Raw genomic sequence first — 22,518 nt, forward strand, 5'->3', positions numbered from 1 at the left:
CCAGGCGTTTCTGAGAACTGTTTCTTTGACTCTATACTGAAGAAAGTTAACAACTATTGATCTTGGGGGGTTGTCGGGGGTCGGTTTCGGGCCCAGTGATCGGTGTGCGCGTTGTATTTGGGCATCAGTTCCTTCTTCAATAAGTTTTTCGCTCACCAACAGCTTCTCCACAAATTGAATCACAGAGGGACCTTCCATTTCCTCGCGTACCCCGTATATTCTGAGGTTGTTTCGTCTCCCCCTTGACTCCAAATCGTCAACTTTTCCCCGCAGTGCCCTTTGCTCTTTTAGTGACTCTTGGAGCACTTCATTTGCCGCTGCTGACCAACTTTCCAATTCCTCAATGCGCGCCTCCGCCGCCTCGAGTTTATTGTCATGATCTTGTAGGGTTAGCGTCGTAGCAGTTAACTGTTGGTTAATCTGTTGTCTGAATTCTGACAGTTCCTCTTTCACTTCTCTCTTCACCTCATCTTTAAACGAAGTTAGATCGGTATTTAGTTGGGTTCGAAGGTTAGTTATTTGATCGCTTATATCTTTCAAACTCGGTTGAGAAGTCGAGGCACTGCTGTGTGCGTTTATGTTAGCATTGTTTGCCTCGGGTGTATTCGCTTCTTTGCGTCCCTCTTGTTCCGCTTTTCCAGTCATCTTTTGGTTTCTTGTTTTACCCCCACTCATATTCCAGTCTTTTACCTAAACTTGGATAATATTCTCTGAATTCAAGGGGTTTTAATCGCCTGACTTTACGGAGCTCACGTTTCACACGTCCATCTCGTTCCGTCGCATACCGGAAGCCCCCCAATATTTACCTTTTTTAACACACTAGGGTGACTAGGAACATGAAATTGTCCAGTCATGAATTCTTGTTTCACAGGAGTTTAAATATGAGGAAGCACAAAGGCCAAATTTCCTGAATCATCCATCACAATGAATAAAACCAAAGAACATGGTTCTGATGTGCATCAAAAGATTGTTGAGCTTCACAAAATAGAAAGTGGATGTAAGAAAAATAGCTAAAGAATTGAAAATTCCCATTTTGACCATCAGGGAAATAAGTAAGAAGTTATAATCAACTAAAGATGTTACGATTCTGCCAGGAAGAGGATGTGTGTCTATATTTTCTTAATGGACGGTGAGGATGAAAGTTTGAGTGGCCAAAGACTCTTCAAGGATCCCAGATGGAGAATTGCAGAGATTAGTTGAGTCTTGGGGGTCAGAAAACCTAAAAAAAAAATTATCAAACAACCCCTGCATCCCCACATGTTGTTTGAGAGGGTTTCAAAAATCCTCCTCGCTCCTCCAAAAACAAATACAAAACTCTAGCATATTCAGTGGTCAGACACAACTGGATCTTCAAACAGGACAGGGTTCTGTGGTCAGTTGAGACTTAAAAAAGAGCTTTTTGGCGGCAAACATGCTAGATGGGTTTGTTGCACACAAGGGTACAAAGTACCCCATGTGTACAATTTAATATACCATTGGATCTTTAATGTTGGGGGCCTTTTCTGCAGGAGGTCCTGAACTTCTTCTTCAGATACATGGCATTTTGGATTCTATCAAATATGGATATGGATTCTAAAAAATCAAAACCTGATGGCTTCTGATAGAAATCTTATAATGGGCCGTGGTTGGATCTTCCATCAGGACAACAATCCAAAACAAACATCAAAATCAAAAGAAAAATGTGTTGGGGAGCACAACATGAAGCTTCCGCCATGACCGTCCCAGAACCTGACCTGAACCATATAGAAAATGAGTGGTCTGAACTGAAAAGAAGAAGCACCAACATGGATCTGGGAATCTGAAGGATCTGGAGAGATTCTGTATTGAGGAATGGTCTCTGATCTCTTGTCAGGTGTTCTCCAAACTCATCAGGCATTATAGCAGAAATCTCAGAGCAGTTATCTTGGCAAAAGGAGATTGCGAAACGGTATTTAATAAAAGGGTATGAATAATTGTGGCCAACATGTTTTGGAGAAAAACATTTATTTCATAATGTGATTCCCCCCTAGCCTGGTTCAACCAGACGTTGGTTCAAAACGTTTACTTCCTTGTAGGCGGGTTCTCTGTTAAAGTTCAAAACTATTGGATCTGCCCAGAGTCACTCAGGATCTGCCATAGCCAATCGCTAACGTGTGGTCGTGACGTATGTCATGCGCCGAAACGCCTGGTAACAAGAAGTCCGAATGATCAGTGGATTATGTTTACAATAGCATTTCAGTCAACGAGAGCTGCAGGTTTTATTAATATAGGAACAATTATTAATTCGAATTGTATATCTGACACGAAGGACAGTGATGTATTCATTCAAAGGTCGAAGCTGTGCCTAATTACAAATACGCCGCTGCGGTCGTTTCTGATCTGCCGCAAATGCTGTACAGTGAATGATCTCTCTCTATCTGCAGATGTGTAATAAACAATAATTTTTCATATTACGTCTTATTGTTTCTTAATTACCTTAATTATGGTCTTAAAAGTTTGTGTTTGTACATTTTTTATGGCATTTTTATTAAAACAAATTAACCATTGACATCTAAAACTGAAAATCAAATGATGGTCTTCAAAGTATGGGTTTTCACATTTTTATTTATGACAATTATTTGAAAAAAATTTCAACCAATTTGTATGATTTACAACATGTAAAACTGACACATCAACCTCCTGCACGAGTACACAAAGGGGCTCAAAATGTTCTACTCATCACAAGAACCAGTAAATTTACTGTTGGGAATATGAGCTACTGACAGGACTCCTGAACGGATCTTCAACAATAGTTTAGCAGCCAGGACTCGGGGCTTCCAAACACCAGGCTAAAGCGTCCGTCCAAAATGTCTCGGTCATCGTGCACATCGAGCTGCCCAGCATAAACTTCCAACCTTTTTGCCTCCTTCACGTGGTCCTCATTTAGTGCAACAAGAGGGGAGACGACAACAATCCGGCTTTAAATTCTGAATATTTGAATCATTACAGAAAAAAACATTTTTTCAAGCTGGATCAAGCTCATGTGCAATGGAAGGACGTTTCTGACTGTTTTTATAGAAACTGGAGCTTCTACCGGCAGCTGCAGTGATGCATTGACTTTACTAGTCGGTGATTGGCTCTTATTTAGAAGGCGGGACTTATTCTGCCATATTGAGCTTTGCACTTTTCCCCCATTCAAAACGATATGATATGATACTTCTTGTTATTCTATAGTCTTTGGTTATACACAAATGTGGATGTCCACATTTAAGCGTTTCATACAATGGGCTTAAACCCCACAGCGCATTTATTTCACAAACTGACAGTCGAGGTAAGACTGACAGTCTATAGGCAAGGCAAGTTTATTTATATAGCACATTTCATACACAATAGCAATTCAAAGTGCTTTACATAGAAGAAATTAAAATAATCAAAAGAAATCAGAATAATTAAAACAGTTTAGAATAAAAAATAAGAAATAATGAAAAATAAACATTATGATAAAAAATAAAATACAGTAAATTAAAACCATTTAGAATAAAATGAAGTACATTAACAGTCGGACGAACAGTGGCACAGTGCTCATTCAGTAAATGCACAGCTAAACAGATGTGTTTTGAGTCTGGATTTGAATGTGACTACTGTAGGAGCACACCTGATCTGTTCTGGAAGCTGGTTCCAGCTGCGGCTGGCATAATAGCTAAAAGCAGACTCTCCATGCTTGGAGTGAACCCTCGGTATTTCTAGCTGATGTGATCCTAATGATCTGAGCGATCTGTTGGGTTTATATTCAGTTAGCATATCTGCAATATGTTGAGGTCCTAACCCATTAAATGATTTATATACCAGTAATAATACTTTAAAATCAATCCTAAATGTAACTGGCAGCCAATGTAAAGACCTGAGGACTGGTGTGATGTGTTCATATTTTCTGGTCCTGCTCCGAATCCTGGCAGCAGCGTTCTGTATGAGCTGCAACTGTCTTATGGTCTTTTTAGGAAGACCAGTGAGGAGGCCATTACAGTAATCCACCCTGCTGGTGATGAAAGCATGCACAAGTTTCTCTAAGTCTTGACTGGAAACGAAGCATCTAATTCTTGAAATATTTTTCAGATGATATTATGCTGATTTAGTTATTGCTTTGACATGACTATTGAAACTAAGGTCTGACTCTAGAGACACACCAAGATTCCTGACTTGATTTTTAGTTGTTAGACCTCTAGCGTCAATGTATGCATTCACCTTGAGAACTTCATCTTTGTTTCCAAACGCAATGACTTCAGTTTTGTCTTTGTTTAACTGCAGAAAGTTTTGACACATCCAACCGTTTACTTCATCAATGCATTTGGACAGGGAGTCAATGGGGCTGTAGTCGTTAGGCGATAGGGCTAAGTAGAGCTGTGTGTCGTCTGCGTAGCTGTGGTAAGCGATTTGGTTCTTTTTCATTATTTGGCTCATTGGGAGCATATTCAGGTTGAATAGGAGTGGCGCAAGAATCGAGCCCTGAGGGACTCGGCAGTTCATGGATGTCCACTCAGACTTATGTTCTCCCATACTCACAAAATAACCTCTCCCTTCTAAGTATGACCTGAACCATTTTAGGACTATCCCAGAAAGCCCCACCCAGTTTCCCAGCCTGTCAAGAAGTATGTTGTGATCGACAGTGTCAAATGCAGCACTGAGGTCGAGTAGTACCAGCACGGATAATTTGCCTGTATCAGTATTTAAGCGAATATCGTTTATTATCTTTATGAGCGCTGTCTCCGTGCTGTGATGCGATCAGAAACCAGATTGAAAATTGTCAAAATATCCATTTGAGCTTAAAATTTTGTTCAGCTGATTGAAGACAACTTTTTCAATGATCTTGCCTTGAGATCGGTCTATAGTTGCTTAAGATGGTCTTATCCAGATTGCTCTTTTTCAGGAGGGGCCTGACAACTGCAGTTTTCAGGGAGTTCAGAAAACTCCCAGATCGAAGTGAGGCATTTACCACTTCTAGGAGATCTGCTTCTAAACAGTTTAACACTTTTGAAAAAAGATGTGGGAAGTGTGTCAAGGGCGCAGTTTGATGTTTTAAGGTGCTGTATGGTTTCTACCAAAATTGTGCCATCAATTTCTTCGAAATCAGACATAGTAACTACTTTCTCAGGTTGTGGTCTGATCTGCCTGACCCCAGAGCAACTCAAGGATGTGCTGATCACCTTTCTGATGTTATTGATTTTCTCAGAGAAGAAAGAAGCAAACTCACTGCATTTCCTTTCTGAGAGCATTTCTATGGGAATCTGGCTTGGAGGCTTTGTCAGTCTCTCTACAGTAGCAAAAAGAGTGCGTGTGTTTATATTGCTGTTTATAATATTTGAGAAGAAAGTCCGTCTAGCTTTGCCTAGTTCCCTATTGAAAGCGTGGATGCTGTCTTTGTAGATGTTATAATGGACTACAAGTTTTGTCTTCCGCCACATGCGTTCTGCTCTTCTGCATTGTCTTTTCATATTTTGCACAGCTGTTGAGTTTCCCCAAGGTGCTTTTTGTCTGCCACTATTCTTCCTGACTTTCACAGGAGCAATATCATCAATTACACTATGCTTGGTTTTAAAGATATAGCCTTCATAAATAGCACACCAGTGTTTTCATTTAAGCATCTCTTCTTGACAGACACAGCTCTAGCTTCAATGGCAGGAGAGATCAATATATCAAAGAAAATACAGAAATGATCAGACAGTGCTACATTCTTAATAACGATCGATGGAATGTTTAAACCAGTACTGATTAGTAAATCTAGAGTGTGTCCACGATTGTGTGTGGGACCATGTACATGCTGTGTCAGATCAAAAGTTTTTAAAACAGTTTTGATTTCTTTTGCCATATTGTTTTCTGCATTATCTATGTGAATGTTAAAATCTCCAGCAATGGCAAAACAGTCAAACTCAGAGGCAATTGTTGATAACAGTTCTGTAAAGTCCTCAGCAAAGGCTGGAGAGTATTTTGGAGGCCTGTAAACAATGATAAGTAAAATACGTGGAGCACCTTTTAACACAATACCCAGATATTTGAAAGAGGGGTAATTCCCAAATGATATTTTCTTACATTGATAAACATCTTTAAAAAGAACAGCTAAGCCCCCATATCTTACCCGCTCTGCAGACACTCATATAAGTAAAATTTGGAGGGGATGTTTCGTTTAGGACCGTTGCACTACAGCGGTCTTCTAGCCAAGTTTCAGTTAGAAACATGAAATCCAGGTTGTATGTGGTTATTAAGTCATTGACTAGAAGTGATTTATTTTTAATGGAGCGGATGTTTAAAAGTGCTAACTTTATAGTCTTACTTTTTGTCCCCACAGCAGTCTTAGTTTGGCGTTGTAAAGACTCTAGGTCGGTCTGATCAGGGGGGGAATTTGCATATCATAATTAATAATTGATAATTAATAATTATTCATACAGATTTGGATCAGACCGGTCTTACATATTAATTTATTAATTTTTACCCATATGCATACATGTGCATCCCCGCAATCAACCACAAATTAATTGTTATTGATTGCAAGGACCACGTTTTACAAGACAGGCAAAATCAATTAGCTCAATTAAGTTATATAGCTTGTGAAAACAAATTCTGTGGCCACTAGAATTTGCCTTCCCTGCTCTATAACCAAATACCCTCTTAGGTATTTATAGTTCTGTAAAGCGTGTAGCTTTAAATTGACATTTCATTGACCCGTATTATGAGCAAGACAATCAGTCAAGGTAAGCATATTTTGTATTTAATAAAGTTACTACTTAAGCATTTACTACGTTACAATGATACATGTATTTACAAACATTAAACACAGACTAAGACGACGCAGAGCGTTTAGACAATGCATACGCGTAAGTTGAGTGAGTTGGAGAGAGAGAGAGAGAGTGAGATAGAGTGAGTTGTAGAGAAAGTGAGAGAGAGTAGGTTACGTTCGCCACAACAGTCAGTTAACCTTTCTGAACACCACGAAAACACTTTCTTAATGCTTCTTAGAAGCTCTAAAAGAAGGTATACTTGCAGGGCACATTTGGTCTGTGTGAGTCGCGGGCTCATTGCTCGGCCCGTTCGGGCCACGTGTCGGCTGGAGGTGCGCCTGTCCTGCGCGCGTGCGTCACGTGAAGCGCGGCCGCAGCGTGTTTGCGTGGCCCATCCCGGCTCGTTCATGGCTGCTTTGTTCCGTGAGGAGTCACGTGGCGTTCGTCGGCATTTAGCGCGAGTGTTTGAAAGGCTTAGAGTCTTTGAGGTGACGTTACCCGAGGAAATAGTTCGGCAAAGTCCACTTCCTTTCCTGTGAGACGAACTTGGTAGTCCATTTGAGGAGAAGACGAGACTTTTAGACGAACAAAAGAAAAGATCCATGGTCGGATCAGATCTCCGTGAGGAGATCTCGAAAGCATTAGCTACATGTTTTTCTGAGGGAGGTCAGAAGAAGAAGAGTAGAGGCGGAGCCTGCGCACTCCTTTATCCCCTTGGCGGAATCCATCCCTTTCCTGTTGGCTTGAGCCAATCGGGGAGATGGTCGTAGCTCGCGGGAACTCTTGGTTTATTGTCCTTTGTTCCTCAGCGCGCGCTCCTCGTGGAAGGGGGTGTGTTCAATGACGGTTTTATAGTGAACAATTTGATCTTCATTGGCAGTAAAACGAATTAAAAATACACTTTACTTTACATCTCTATGCATATTCGAGTGTTTCATTCAATAAGCATTCTAGAGATATCAAGGAACATTATGTTATATCAAAGGAATATACACTTATGTTTGAAATGCATGACGAAGGTATTTTTAATTCCTATTTACGCTGTGACCAAACAAAGTTATTTCACTGTGACATGGGGAAGACACATATACATAAAACCATTGAAAACATTTTGTTGAATGTTTTTAAACACCAAAAGTCCTTCTCTTTGTTCAAAAACATTCCACACATTCCGATGTGTGGGGGAAGGGAAAGGTTTGTGTGTGCGTGTGTGTGTTTCAGAAAACCCCTGGGGGTGGGTTTGATTCGCCTGGCCAAAATCCTTACAGCGTGTAATAGGCACCAGATTAGATGGGTTTGCTGTACGGCTGTTGAAGGCCTTAGATTTTCTATCATGTAAATGAACAGCAATAGAGAAAGATTCAGGCACACTGGGTTCCCACTTGTTCTGTAAACATTTGATAAAGTTATTGTTTTCATAGCGAGGACCCGAAGTATTTCACTTAGAGCTGGTATCAGTTGTTTTTGGTTCACCTCGAGCCGATGGGGGAGGGTGTGGGCCCTGGCGCTGTGGCAGAGGCCGAAGAACTCTCAGAGGAGGAGGTGAGCTGGGCCCGCATGCTTTGGTGGTTTTGGGGCCTGCCGTTTTTTGGTTGGTATCTGGGGGCTTGCAGCAAAAGAGTGTGATAGTTTGGTTCCAGCAGACACCAGTTGTTCCATTTTCTCTGAGAAGCACAGAAGTGGAGATGCTGGAGAGACGGATAACGTGTCAGGTGAGATGGGCTGTTGCTCTGGTGTTATTGGAGGGTGTAAAATGCTGTCCTGGTTTCCCTCGCTGTTTTCCAGAAAGTCGTCCTTGGGTGCTGAATCTGGGAGCAGTTCTGATATGTCATAGTCTGACTGTGGTGAGCTCTGTGGGCAGGGCTCTGCTGAGATTGTATCCGTGAGCAGAGGTTGTTGTTGTGGCTGAGTGGTGTTATCATTGTCCTTGTGTGATGTGTCAGCAATATGTCCATCCAGGTGCTGAAGTGAAGTCCTGTGGTCGTTCATACTGTGTCCAGGTGTGTGAGTGCCATTCAGGTTGAATGGATTGGCACACACAGCAGAAGGATGATGGAGGGAGAAGTAGATATTGTCCTTTAGCACTCTTGAACCAAGTTTGTTTGGGTGATGGCCATCTCGTTGAAACAGTTGCCTCTGACTCCAGAAAAGATTGAAGTTGTCAATAAAGTTCACTCCTTTTATATTGCAGGTTTTTTGCAGCCATGTATTGAGCCCAAGCAACCGTGAAAACCTGTTTGTTCCTCTTGCTGGGAGTGGTCCACTGATGAATGTTTCAACTTTCAGTCTTTTAAGTGTTTCAAAAAGTTCATTGAAATTCTTAAGGAGTTCCGACTGCTCTTTATGAATATCATTTTTCCCCACATGAATGATGAGTCGATTTGCAGTCTTATGTTTCATAAGAATGTTCTGAAGTTCCCTGTTTACATCAGAAGTTGTTGCTTGTGGAAGGCAGCATGTAGTTGTATCCTTGCTACTAATGTTTCTGATTATGGAGTCGCCCACTATCAGAGTCCTGGGCCCCGCTGTGCTCTGAGCTGCCGCTGTCTGCTCGACCTTGAGCGCCGGTTAGCATCAGCGTTAGCTACAGGCTGACTCAGTCTGTGTTCGATCACATTCGTCAAATTCAGGGATTCCTCATTCATTAATACTTCGAATCTGTTCTCAAGATGAATAGGCTGTGGTAGGAGACCAGTGGTTGCAATCCTTGTCAGAGTCATATCTGGGGTAGATGATGCTACTGCTAAAATATGTGGTGCTCGTGACAATCTGATGTCTCGAGTGCCTTTGTGTCTCACTCCCTGTTTGTGCCATCGATTTGTAAGTCGATCGGCTTGTTTCTCTACAGTCAGTATAGCCTGTCGAGGAGCACTAGATTCATGGGACTCACCGGCTGTGCGCTGAGGACGTCCATGACGGAGCTCTGTTGTGCCTTCCGTCTGGTTTGTCGGTCCCGAATTTATCTTTGTTTCAAGAACTGCAATCCTTTGTAAAAGTCTGTGGCAGTTAGAGCAGCAAGTAGATTCCAGAAGAGGCACTTTCTTATCCTTATGAATGTAGGGAGTTGTGTTTTCTCTTCCCCGGAATGTAAGCAGTGAGAGGCTGGTTGAATAAAAGTGTGAAGTACTTTTTAACCCCTTAACTGTCACCGTCCCGGTACCGGGACGCCTAAATTTACTTCACTATATTTCTATTAAATCCTAATTTAATTATGACAAATTATATATTTTTGGAAAGGTCTAAGACTTCTAATTAAATATTCGACCCCTGTTTTGTGTTAAAAATTATGTAGGAAGAGTAATTAATGAATTTATGACAAGAGTGCACCTAAAAAAATCTGCATCATAACAGGAGATTTGACCTTTGTCACAAAAAGTTGATGCACCCACTTTTAATCATTAAAACTTCTGTTTTTATGCTAAAGTTCATGATAAAACATATAATCTAGTATTTTTCAATAAAAAATTAAAATTATAGTATAAAATTATCCTCTAAAAATTATAATATATATGTATATATTATCCTCTAAAATATAATAATATTTTTTATCGCCTTTTTTTATTATATCACATATTTTAGTAGTTATCATAAATTAGGTATCATTTGAAAGCTTATAAACTCAGAATTCATCCTGTGAAAACCATTTCATAATTGAACGTAGCGTTACCATAGAAACGGTACTTATTTTATGAGGCTCCTCCCCTTATGGACATCCTTATATTTCATAATTTATGATCAAAACCTTTTCTAATCTTGACAAAACACATATTGTCAGAAAGGTCTGAGTCTCAAGGTTCCAAATTTTGTGACAAAATTGATATTTGGACAGAAATGTATTAATTTATTAAGGCAGAATGTACACAACTAAATTCAATGGAATTCAATGGCACCCGGTGGCTATTTTTGGTACTACGCCTAAACAAAATCTCATGGGAACTTCAATTTTTGTGATATCAACTTCAAATTTAGAACACAACTTGGTTAGATTTATGGCTTTGATTTTATAGTAATTTTAGAGTAAAAATATTTTGTAAAATATATATTTTATATAAAATAAAAAATATATAGTACAGTATATTTGATTTACTGTGAATTAAAACTTCCATAACTTTTTCATACTTTCATTTTTTGAAGTGTTTTCACTTCAGCAATAATCTGCTGAGTGTTTTCTTTAAAACAAGACCAAACTTGGGTATATATTCCAAGGCATTCTTGAATTACAACCATTTAAGTGTGAATAGAGCATTTAACCCCCATTCTCAAAAAGGGGGGGTGACAGTTAAGGGGTTAAGTAATCCCAGCGTCTGAGCACTATGCTGATTTGCTGAAGTTAAAATTAGGTGAAAAGGAGATAAAATATATAAAAAATATTAAAGCGATAGAGCAAAGCGCGGAGCAGTAAGCAGGAGCGTCCGAACAGCAGAGCAGGAAGTGATATGATTTTCATTTACAATAATAAATCCTATCCTAAATAAATCCTAAATTTAAAAGTATGATATGTAATCTTTTAAATGTAGTAAAGTAAAAGTTACCCAAAAATAAAAATACTCCCATAAGATAAACATACTTGAAAGGTATGCTTGTTACTGTTACCACTGTTCATTATGCAGTGTAGATGGTGTCGATGATTATAACAGAACATGAACTAAAGTGATTGACAGCTCTAGTAAATATGAAGTGTATTTTTGATTGCTTTCTGTTTTATACTTTTATCACAATTTGAATAGCAATTGTTTTTTTCATGCTACTAAAAGGAACAATGTGTTGTTGACTGCTCATTCAATGGCTTGTTTTATTGATTCAGAAATAATCTATTTTGTGACAGAACATCTGACTGCACAATTGCTTATTAAAACAATTTATTGCAAATCAGGCTTTGGAATCAACATGGTTTCTTAAGTGTTGCTGCATTATGGGTTTTTTTCACATAAAGTGTGCAAAGCAAGCTTGCTGTAAAGCTTGTGAACAAACAATTATACCCTGCTGACACAATCATGGTAAAGGGTTTGATAAGACTGAAATTATGGAACCTATACACAAATACATAGTAATAAACAGAAGTATTTACATACAAATATTTTTACTGAATTTGTAAAAATCTTTTTTGGGCATTAAGTGTACTCTGAGATTGCTGGTGGATGCAGACAAATAGCTGAGTTAGGTCTTGTACCCCAATCCACACACCATCCACTACCCATATGTGAAATCACTCCCTTGTTCCTGAAAGTACATGCGTGTTTTGTATTATGAATGTTAAATATGAACTTTTTGGGACACAGCTTGTGAATCATTAAAGTGAGAACTGAATTAAAGTTTTCTAATGAGGTTTAAATCAGAAAACCTTCTAAAATCTATTGAAATCCTCTCAAATAAAAATAAAAAATCATCTCACGGTAATCAAATATATTCACAAGGTTTTATATCACTGACAAAATATTATACCAATATATCACAGATTCTTAACCCGGGGACACGCTTAACAACTATAAGGCCGATTATGAATGTAATTTGAAATGACTGATCATGTCCAAACATCCCTATGTCGGAGATGGTTGCATTCAGTCTGTGTTCAAAATCTGCTCCAGTCGTTGTAAATTGTTCAGAATGTTTCAGCTAGTCGTTAAGTGTGTCCCCGGCTTTAGTCATGATAATTTTCACAAAACAATTATCAAATACTTGAAAAAACTGACCAGTTGACTGTAGTTGCAAATGTTGATGACTGCATTGAGTAATTAAGAACTAATAATTTATGTTGAGTCTTATGTCACCTCCCTTTATACTTTTAGAATAAAGCCAGAAGATGCCATGGACTTTGGTGTGTCCCTGCTTTTTTACGGCCTGTATTATGGTGTACTTGGTCGGGATTTTGCAGAGATGTGTGCAGATTTTATGGCATCTACAGTTGGGGTAAGTGCTTGAATTAATGGATAAACATCATGTTGCTTTTACCTGTTTCCAGCCATCCTCCAAATTTTTGACACAATGGCTTATCTGAGCACTCACAAGTTTTTTTTCACACTTTGATACAAGAGGTATTGATTAGTCTGATTTCAAGTTTGATTCCATCCCCTAACCGGTTTTCAGTGAGATATTTACCAAGCTATAATTATTTTTATTGAAATTTTTATTGAAATTATTATTATATTATTTATTTTATTATGTCATTGTCTATTAAATGCTTTTTCAAGACAATCTCAGCAGAATTCTAAACACAATTATCTCTGGTAATCATGAAAAACTGGAAAAGACATGGGAAAAAATATTGGTCAAAGAGTGTATGAACCCTGATGTACAGATCTATTGCTTCAGTTTTACAGTGCATCTGGAATGCCCACTAAGCACCTGTCAGACAGCATCTGTGCTGTCTGTGGTCAGCCTATTCTTGTGGATGTGAGTGAAGAGGGGATCATAGAGAACACCTACAGACTCTCCTGCAACCATGTGTATCCTTTACCATTTTTACTGTTGTTAATTTATGTCTGCAATCTGCAGGGTTCGTACAGACTATGTACGTTTTGAAAAATGCTTGTTTTTAACTTATTTTTTCGAAATGTCAAATCAACCAAATTTCAGAAACTTCCCTGTCTCATTTTTTATTTTGTTCATATTTTTTTCTGGTGAAAGACGCGCATAAATATTGATATAAGCCAAAATATTAAATGTCATGGGTGAATATTGGGTAATCCACTATTTTGTGGAGGGGTGTACATTTTTAGCCTTTGATTTGGTGTCATTACAATTAAAAATGGAGATTGGTTGGTTGGTAAAGATCTACTGACTTTAGCAATCTTTGTTGCATTATATGACAACGATGACAGTTCAAAAATGGAAAGATTTTGGTTCTTAAGAAATTTATCTTTTGGTATCTTCATTTTGGTCCTATATGCTTTAATTAGAGTGAAATTGGGATCTTAATATGTCTTCAAGAATTGATCAACACATTTTCAATGTTCAAAAACTAAATGATGGCCATTTATATTACAGCTTATAATTTTTTTCTCTTAAAGAGGATTGTCTAAATTCTCATTTCTGTCAGTGCCATAAAGTCCCAAGTTTGTGTGGCTGTATGATTTTACATTCTGGTTATTGGCAAACTTTTCTTTTGGTATGTTAATTTTTAAGGCTTTCAGTCCCATTGATATGGGGATCTCAATGCATCTCAGGCAAACTTATTTTTATATTCAATATTATTCATTAATAAGAAATCCTTCTTTAAATACAGTAAGTATTTGATGTTTGCTTATTCACTATGAAAGTAAAATAATGCCAAATGTATTTTAAACAAAAAAAAAAAAAATTGCTGAATTGCACTAATTGATAGACACAAAAGTTGCATTTAAGTTTTCCCAATTGCCCTGTGAGATTATAACGTAATTTCCCCTCATGCTAATATACAAATCAAGCATTAAATCTGAGGAAGATATATTTCTCTCAGTTGTTAAGTTGCCTTAACTTTACATTTGAAGTTGACTTCAAATAGTCCAAGTGACTACAGTGGCTTTAAGTTTATCAAGCGACGAGAATACTTTTCGCAAAAAAACAAACAAAAATAACGATTTTATTTCTAACTATTCATGTTCTTCACTGTGGGCCGTGAGATTTCACATAGTGGAACTGCGCAAAGCTTTGATGCACGTCACACGTAGGCTCATTATTGGCCGACGCTGGTCGTGTGTGATGCATGTGACGCACAACCTAGAAGCTTTGCGCAGTTTCACTACATGAAATCTCGAGGCCCACACAGAAGGAAATGAATAGTTAAATAAAGTCTTGAATGAAGTGAATACATTTTTATTAGTTTTTTTGCACTCAAAAAGTATTCCCGTTGCTTGATAAACTTAAAGATAGTCACTGTAGATCCACTGTAGTCACTTGGACTATTTGAACGCTGTCTTTAATTTTTCTGGGCCTGCCAGTTTCGATCCCTTAGAAGCCCATGGAGAAGTGAAAACTATATTAATTTGAGTATATTAATTTAACTATAGTAAAATTTATATTAAACTATATTAATTTAACTATAGTCAAAACTATATTAATTTGAGTTCCGAAGATGAACGAAAGTCTTATGGGGTTGGAACAACATAAGGGTAAGTAATTACTGACAGAATTTTCATTTTGGGGTGAACTATCCCTTTAACGTACTGTAGCTCAATAGATTAGTAAAGTGATACAAAAAACAAACTCTATTGGTAATGTAGGTTATACTATAGGCTATACAGGCAAGCAGATACTGGCATAGAGTTGGTTTTATGTTGGGCGTTCGATATTTACAAATTTAGGGGTCGTCTCTAAAGTTACATACAACATTGCTATACACGTTTCTAATTTCAATAGCTTTTGAAGAAAATGACTTGGTCACAAAACCAACTGTATAGTGTTAATCTAGGTGTCAGGTATGATGGTTCACACCTTTTAGATCTTTGATATTTATTAATATAAACTGTCAAATCATATTGTCGCATGTAGCCCGCAAAGTAACTGCCCAGTAATAATGTAAAGAGGGAGGAAATTATGCAACAGGTGAGTGAATAGTCAACACAATTTTGTTCTGATTCAGGTAGAAGATTATATTGATAAAGAAATAGTTCTCTTTGTAGATTGTTTCAATTAGATGAATCACAGATATCAAAATATTACATCCAATAATCCAAATGTACAAAAAGAATTGTGATTACATATTCAATTTGACCCAAAACACAGAATGTGATTCCGATTTTTTTTTTTACAATAAACCACTTTTCCTTCCAAAAATAAACTGTTCAACATTTGGAAATGAAGAAACCAATTAATTGACTCAGTTAATCAGAGTTTGTGAATCAAATAATTAATTTCAAAGAGTTGTTGCACTCTTTCGTTCAGTTCAAGTTTTTTTTTTTTTTAAGTCTCTCCTTTTCGAAATCAAAACAAAACGAATTCGATGAATCAAAGGCTAATGTGTCGGGGAAAAAAAGAAAAATTGGAATTCTCCTACCAATTGATGATTTCAAATACAGTTAAAAAGGGCAAATGGGTCATTGGGCAGCTCGCCATTTGCACACATTTAATTGCGTCCAATATGCAGCCGATTCCTCTTCAAAGGATTATGTTTGCCACAAAACGGGAAACTCGCAGAAAGTAGAAGGAAAGAACAAAAAAAACCCAACCTTCCAAAATACAAGGCAAACAAAATAATTAACCTTTGATTTAGACATATCCATAACAAATCTTATAAAATGGTTAGTTCGAATCCTTGATTCTGATTGGTCAAGAGCTGTGCTTTATTCACGGTAAAACACAGCTATGACCGCTTCATCCAATGGTTCTATTGATCGCTGCGCAACACTGCGGTTCTATGTTGTTTTTATTTGAGCTTTCATGCATTTTAAACATTGGAACGTTGTTGCTGTTCACGCTTGGGGACTATTTTTTCTAGTGGAAGGAAGGCTTTTAGTGATTTTACTTGTTGCACGAAAGTTGCACTAATACATTGTTTTTTACTTTATTATCGTGTGGCAACCGTTTTATAAAAGCAATAAGGTACTCGAGGCAACAGCCTCTCGTATCTTATTGCTTACATATACACTCATATCAAATGACACATCAATACAACTTTTCAACAGTTATTAAACACATCGACACTTAATAAATCACTATTTAAAATCACTTAAATCACTTTTTTTGTCTCATTTCATGACACTTAGCAATTTTACACGTGGTAGCCTTAGCCTACAAACTAATTAGTTAGTTTCTTGCTATGCTATTAATTAGCTCTTGTAATGTGCCTATTCAAACTCAGCTCATACTGAATCATTTCAAAAACTTGACATTAATGTCTTGCATTGACATCAGATTAATATCTGAAAATTTACTCACCAAAGTCACATAAAATCACTATTTTCCTTATGCGAAATAGTGATTGTATGTCAAATGAAAACACTACAGGCTGACGTATCAACTTTATAAGTTTAACTTTCCAAGTACACCCAATCACAACTTTTCTTTAGATTAACATTTAATGCAGTCTGTGCTGCTGTCTCGTCTAATTGGCTCTGATCTGACTCTCTCATCTACTCATTTCTGAAAGCAGTGCCGGTGCGACCTGTGAGCTACTATTGACTCATAGGGGTGTCAGTCACTGCTGTACAGTCAGCGATTGGACGAATCTCTTTTCCTTCTAGAATACTTTTTCTTTTTTCTTTAACTTTTTTAAAACTTTTTTTTATACTTTTTTCAACTTTTAACTCTCTATTGGTAGCCTGGGTTGCCCGTGTTACACTATCCCTGCTTTGAAGATATGGAGGTCCCTGTGCTGTGAAGTCACTGCAGGAGGATATCCAGCAGGCATTTCAGGACAGATGGACAAGAGAGAAGTAGGCTCCTCCAAGAAAATTTGGCTCCCCCGATACAGTAAAAGCTGAACTGAGCCCCTGCAACAATGGCTCTACATTCAGAGAAAGGGAATTACCCAACTTAGGCTAGTCTCCATTGAGTTGTCTCTGGTATATCATGGCATCATTCCTTTCATACTCTCCTCTGAAGGTCCTGGATTAAGGCTCATCTGACTCCTGGTCCTGCTATTCATCTAGCACAGGTATGTCACTAAACACATCTGCTCCTCTAGAGCCCCTTTACAAGGATAATGTGACCCGGCATTTGTCCTGAGATTGTTTGATTTCGGTTCATTCACACTGCCAGTGATTTGACAGGATCTGTGTGTGCATTCACACACAACCTGGAAAGATCCCGGAAAGACGCATGACATCAGTATGAGATGTGTAACGTATGCGTCGAAAACATGTACACGCGCATACTGTTCCACAAAGCTGGTGAACAATCTCAGCTTCAGCGTGGATAGTGAGGAGCTCCAGTTTGCAGACATTTGTTAAATTTTTTTGTTTCTAAGAGCAACAGAGTCGCGCGATGGCACGAGTGTCATCACTATGACACACCCCTTACGGCATTGGTCCTGGCTTTTGTTCACATAGTTACTAGGTCCCCAACCCGGCATCGATGCCGGTATCAATCCCGGGTCGTGTTTGCGTTCACACAGGAGGAGTTCTGGCAATTTCCCGGCAATTTCCTGGGATCAACGCGCTGTGTGAAAGGGGCTTAGGGTTCATCATGTGGACTCCTTACTCCAGGATCATCAAGCAGACTTCCATCTACAGAATCAGGTAGATTAGGTGAATTCCCTTTGTGATTCTTTTGAAACGGGATGCTTGGTGTCTGTATTAATCAAAGCTCCTTCAGGAAAAACTCCTGCCGTCACTCCATCCTTTGACTACTTCTCAGGGCTGTTTCCAGATAACGTTGTCTCTTAGCGCGCTACAAAGACTCTTAAGGTATAACTTAACTGAAGGTATACCATTTCTAGGTGTGTTCCTCGAATCATGCCTTAGGAAGCCCCTTAAGATATATCTTTTTACGTGCAACGTTACCAAGTGCTGTCTGTGGCGATGGTGCTGAATTTGTTGATATCGATGGCTTGAGAATCAATATTCCCTTGTGCAGGGGCTGCTTCACTGCGTTATGTGAGAAAGTGATGTTTTTTTTAAAAAGAAGCACTTCAGAAATAGTGGAAATCGCATTTATTTGGACTCATGGGATATTATAAAAAATAAATAAATACAAATTGAAAACTAAATTAAACCTTGGATATTTTATAGAATTTCGGAAAGAGTGCACAAACACACAACCTCGTGCTCAAACATGTCATGCGTCTAACCCACTACAGTAACTGTCTGTATGCTTTCATTGCATTAGAAAGGGCCATATATATTATCATAATGTATTATATATACTATAGTTTCTTTATTTACTCCACAACCAGGGTTGATTGCCCAGGTGCTGCATCACATTTTCTGTGATTGGATGACATACTCAAAAGCGCAACATGCAAAACATTTAATATAACATTTAACATTTAAATTAACATTTAATAGCTATGGCAAAGAAAAAAGAAAGAAATTGGAGAGCCCCCAGCTTTAATCCAACTGAAATTGACATCCTTTTAGACGAGGTGGCACTCCACAAAGATGTGCTTTTTTTGAGTTTTCGGACAACTGTGTCCAACAAAACGAAAAAAGATACCTAGGAACGTATTGCCATGAAAACAGACGGCGCAGTCTTTGATTTAGCATAACTATTCGCTGTATCGCCGCCATAGTTTGACCAAATTCCCCACCACAGTCATTCTCTTTAAATAGACGAATAAGCCTTTACTTTCGAATGGTTTCCCAGCTGATGTACCTTTTAGATAATATAATTAAAAAGTTAACAACAATCAGTGTGATGACAATGTTATTATTTGCATGAAAAAACTTGAATTAGCCTAATTGAACACTAGGTGTATTAAATTTAAAATAATATTCGTAAAGACTAAGATGTAAAGAAGCTTTTTGTAGTGGTGCCCACTAGCGGAGTGAACTGCCAACAGTGATAAGGTATAGCTAAGACTGCTCCAGACCAACCTTCCATACATATGACTTACAGAAGGTATACTTAACTAAGAACGTTTCGGGAAACGCGTATTAACTGTAAGGTACAGCTTAACGTGTAGCTTAAGAACGACGTAGCGTTAAGAAGGTTTTTGGGAAACTCAGCCCAAATTTCAAGAATTAGAGAGAATTCTGCTTTCAACACTTGGCAAGTACCCAGGGGCCTCATTTATAACCGTTGCGTACGCACAAAACAGGCCCTGAAAGAGGCATATGCCACTTCCGACGCATAAGTTGTGATTTATAAAAACAAACTTGACAGGAAAATGTGCGCACCTGCACGCAAACTCTGACCCTTGCGTACTAACGTTTCGGAGATGGAGCAGTTTGGCGACACCGATGGTGAGCTCGAGTTAAATGTCTTTTTGATCACCTTTAAACAGAAAATATAAGGAAATTATACATATACAGAAAGATAATACAAATGAAGAGTTCAGATGCAAAAGCCTCTAAGTGCCATTTGAAATTTTCTTCTAGAATGATAATTTTTATCAAGCTTGTATATTTAAGTTCAGTGATTTCACTTAAATTGCAATGATAATTACCTATTAATTGTTATTTAAGTGAAATTACTGAACTTAAATATACAAGTTTGATAAAAATCATCATTAAAGAAGAAAATTTCAAACGGCATTTAGAGGCTTTTGCATCTGAACTCTTCAAATATAATTTCACTCACAAAACCTATCACTTGAAGCCAATATCCATCCCTTCTTAAATATCCGCGCCAGCGAGCGTGTTGGGCCGTTTAGTGAAACCCACGCACATATAGCCTATAATCTAACGGCAGATGAAATAAAACCGTAAATCTTCATTATGAGTCCTTATAAATACAGTGCATGTTCACAATAACAGTTTAAAAATGAATGATTTAAACCATGTTTACTTCTGATATAAACATTTAGATTAAATATGCCATTCTCATTAATGGTGTTAAACACTTAAACATGAAATCATTACAACATTTTTATATTCAATAAATATAAATATTTGTTGTGGATGAACACTTCCTCTGGCATTCTGTGTTTTAATGTGTTAACTACATAGATAATTGCTTATCACGATAGCAGATTGTCTGAGAAAATTGTTTCGTGCAAATAATGCACAACAAGGTCTATCTGTTTCCATTAAAAATATAAATCAATTAAAATACTATTTGGCCAGTTGCCCAGGAGCTGCATCACATTATTGGTGTAAATAAATTTTTTCTGTGATTGGATGACATACTCAAAAGCAAAACATTTAATATAACATTTAACATTTAATTTAAGTCAAGTCAAGTCACATTTATTTATATAGCGCTTTTCACAATACAGATTGTATCAAAGCAGCTTCACAGTGATAACATGAAAGTAGCACAACACAGACCAACAACATTGCTAAACACTAAATAACCCCAACTGAGCAAGCTCAAAGCAAGCCAAAAGCAAGGCGACAGTGGCAAGGAACCAAACTCCATCAGATTGGATGGAGAAAAAACCTTGGGAGAACCCAGGCTCAGTCGGGGGCCAGTTCTCCTCTGGCTTACATTCATATTGTTTAAATATAAATATTAAATATAAATATTGTTTATGAATCAAACGGCGCCATAACATATCGCAGGCGTTGAGTCGTCTCATCACAGGCGTTGAGTCGTCTCATCACAGGCGTTGGGGCATCCGAAATCCACGTGAGAGGCTGAACACAAAACTGGACCTGACGAACGCCATTTTTCTCGGGACAAGCGTCCCGAGATAACAGCAGAAGGCAGATGGGAAATAATTAGCATAGCTGATGTTCATAATGATTTCCGTTATAACTCACAAACTCTCCGTAACCCGAACTCTCCGCAACCCAACCATACGCGCCGACCCGTTTGTCTAAAAGGCTGTCGAGCCCCACTGGTGCGTTAAGCAGTTTCAGTGGCAAACGGTTCCGTATGGCATAACAAAGGACTAGAAGGTAAGCATTATGTGAATGCTTGACTAAAGAGATGCGTCTTTAATCTAGTTTTAAACTGTGTTAGCGAGTCAGAGGCTCGGACCGTATCGGGAAGGCCATTCCAGAGTTTTGGAGCTAAATGCGAGAACGCCCTCCCTCCTTTACTGGACTTCGATATCCTAGGAATGACCAGAAGCCTTGAATTTAGTGATCTTAAGGAACGCGGTGGATTGTAGGGCGAAAGAAGGTCCGTTAAGTACATAGGTGCTAAACCATTTAGGGCTTTATAGGTCAGTAGTAGTATTTTGTAGTTGATGCGGAACTTAATAGGTAACCAGTGTAGAGATGATAAAATCGGTGTTATATGATCATATTTTCTTGACCTAGTAAGAACTCTAGCAGCTGCATTTTGTACTAACTGTAGCTTGTTTATTGAGGATGCAGGACAACCGGCTAATAAAGCATTACAGTAATCTAGTCTCGAGGTCATGAATGCGTGAACTAATTTTTCTGCATCAGAAATAGATAGCATGTTACGTAGCTTAGCAATGTTTCTAAGGTGGAAAAAGGCTGTTCTTGTAACATATGAAATATGATTTTCGAACGACAAGTTGCGGTCTAGTATAACACCCAGGTCTTTTACTGTTGTGGATAAAGTAACAGGACATCCGTCTATATTAAAGTTGTATTGTGAGAGGTTTTGTGAGTAGTTTTTTGGACCAATAAGTAATACCTCCGTTTTATCTGAATTTAATAGCAGGAAATTACGCGTCATCCAGCATTTTATATCTTTGAGACACTCTGTCATTTTAGATGAGTTAGTGTTTTCATCTGGTCGTGATGAAATATATATAATTGAGTGTCGTCAGCGTAACAGTGGAAATTAATTCCATGTTTTCTTATAATATTACCAAGTGGCAGCATATATATTGAGAATAGCAGAGGGCCTAAAACCGATCCTTGCGGTACTCCATAGTCTACTGACGTTATCTTTGATTTTTTTCCCATTTAAACAGACAAAATGATAACGGTCCGATAAGTACGATCTAAACCAGCTTAATGCCTGTCCCTGGACACCGGTGAAGTTTTGTAGTCGATCCAAGAGTATTATATGATCTATATGATCTATATTATATAATTTAACATTTAATAGCTATGGCGAAAAAAAAATAAAGAAATTGGAGAGAAATTGGATGCTTTTGAACACTTCATTTGGCATGCTGTGTTTTAATGTGTTAACTGCATAGATAATTGCTTATCACGATGCAGATTGTCTGAGAAAATTGTTTCGTGCAAATAATGCACAACAAGGTCTATCTGTTTCCATTAAAAATATAAATCAATTTAAATACTATTTGGCCAGTGGAAAAGATTAAGAAACTTTCTCTGAAATG

The 22,518-nt window shown here is 38.0% G+C and overlaps 1 protein-coding gene across 3 annotated transcripts in view; it reads left to right on the forward strand.

Annotated features, from left to right (window-relative positions):
- rnf121 (ring finger protein 121) overlaps positions 1–22,518 on the forward strand; it is a 141,188-nt gene that overhangs the window by 90,610 nt on the left and 28,060 nt on the right. For all 3 annotated transcript variants that reach the window (XM_089123423.1, XM_089123424.1, XM_089123425.1), the window contains 2 exons: positions 12,515–12,635; positions 13,038–13,171. In XM_089123423.1, the coding sequence (XP_088979549.1) occupies positions 12,515–12,635; positions 13,038–13,171 (255 nt within the window). The remainder of the gene's footprint in view (positions 1–12,514; positions 12,636–13,037; positions 13,172–22,518) is intronic.

This window comes from Pimephales promelas, chromosome 19 (genome assembly GCF_988280905.1).
Source record: "Pimephales promelas chromosome 19, fPimPro1.hap1.1, whole genome shotgun sequence".
Taxonomy (NCBI): domain Eukaryota; kingdom Metazoa; phylum Chordata; class Actinopteri; order Cypriniformes; family Leuciscidae; genus Pimephales; species Pimephales promelas.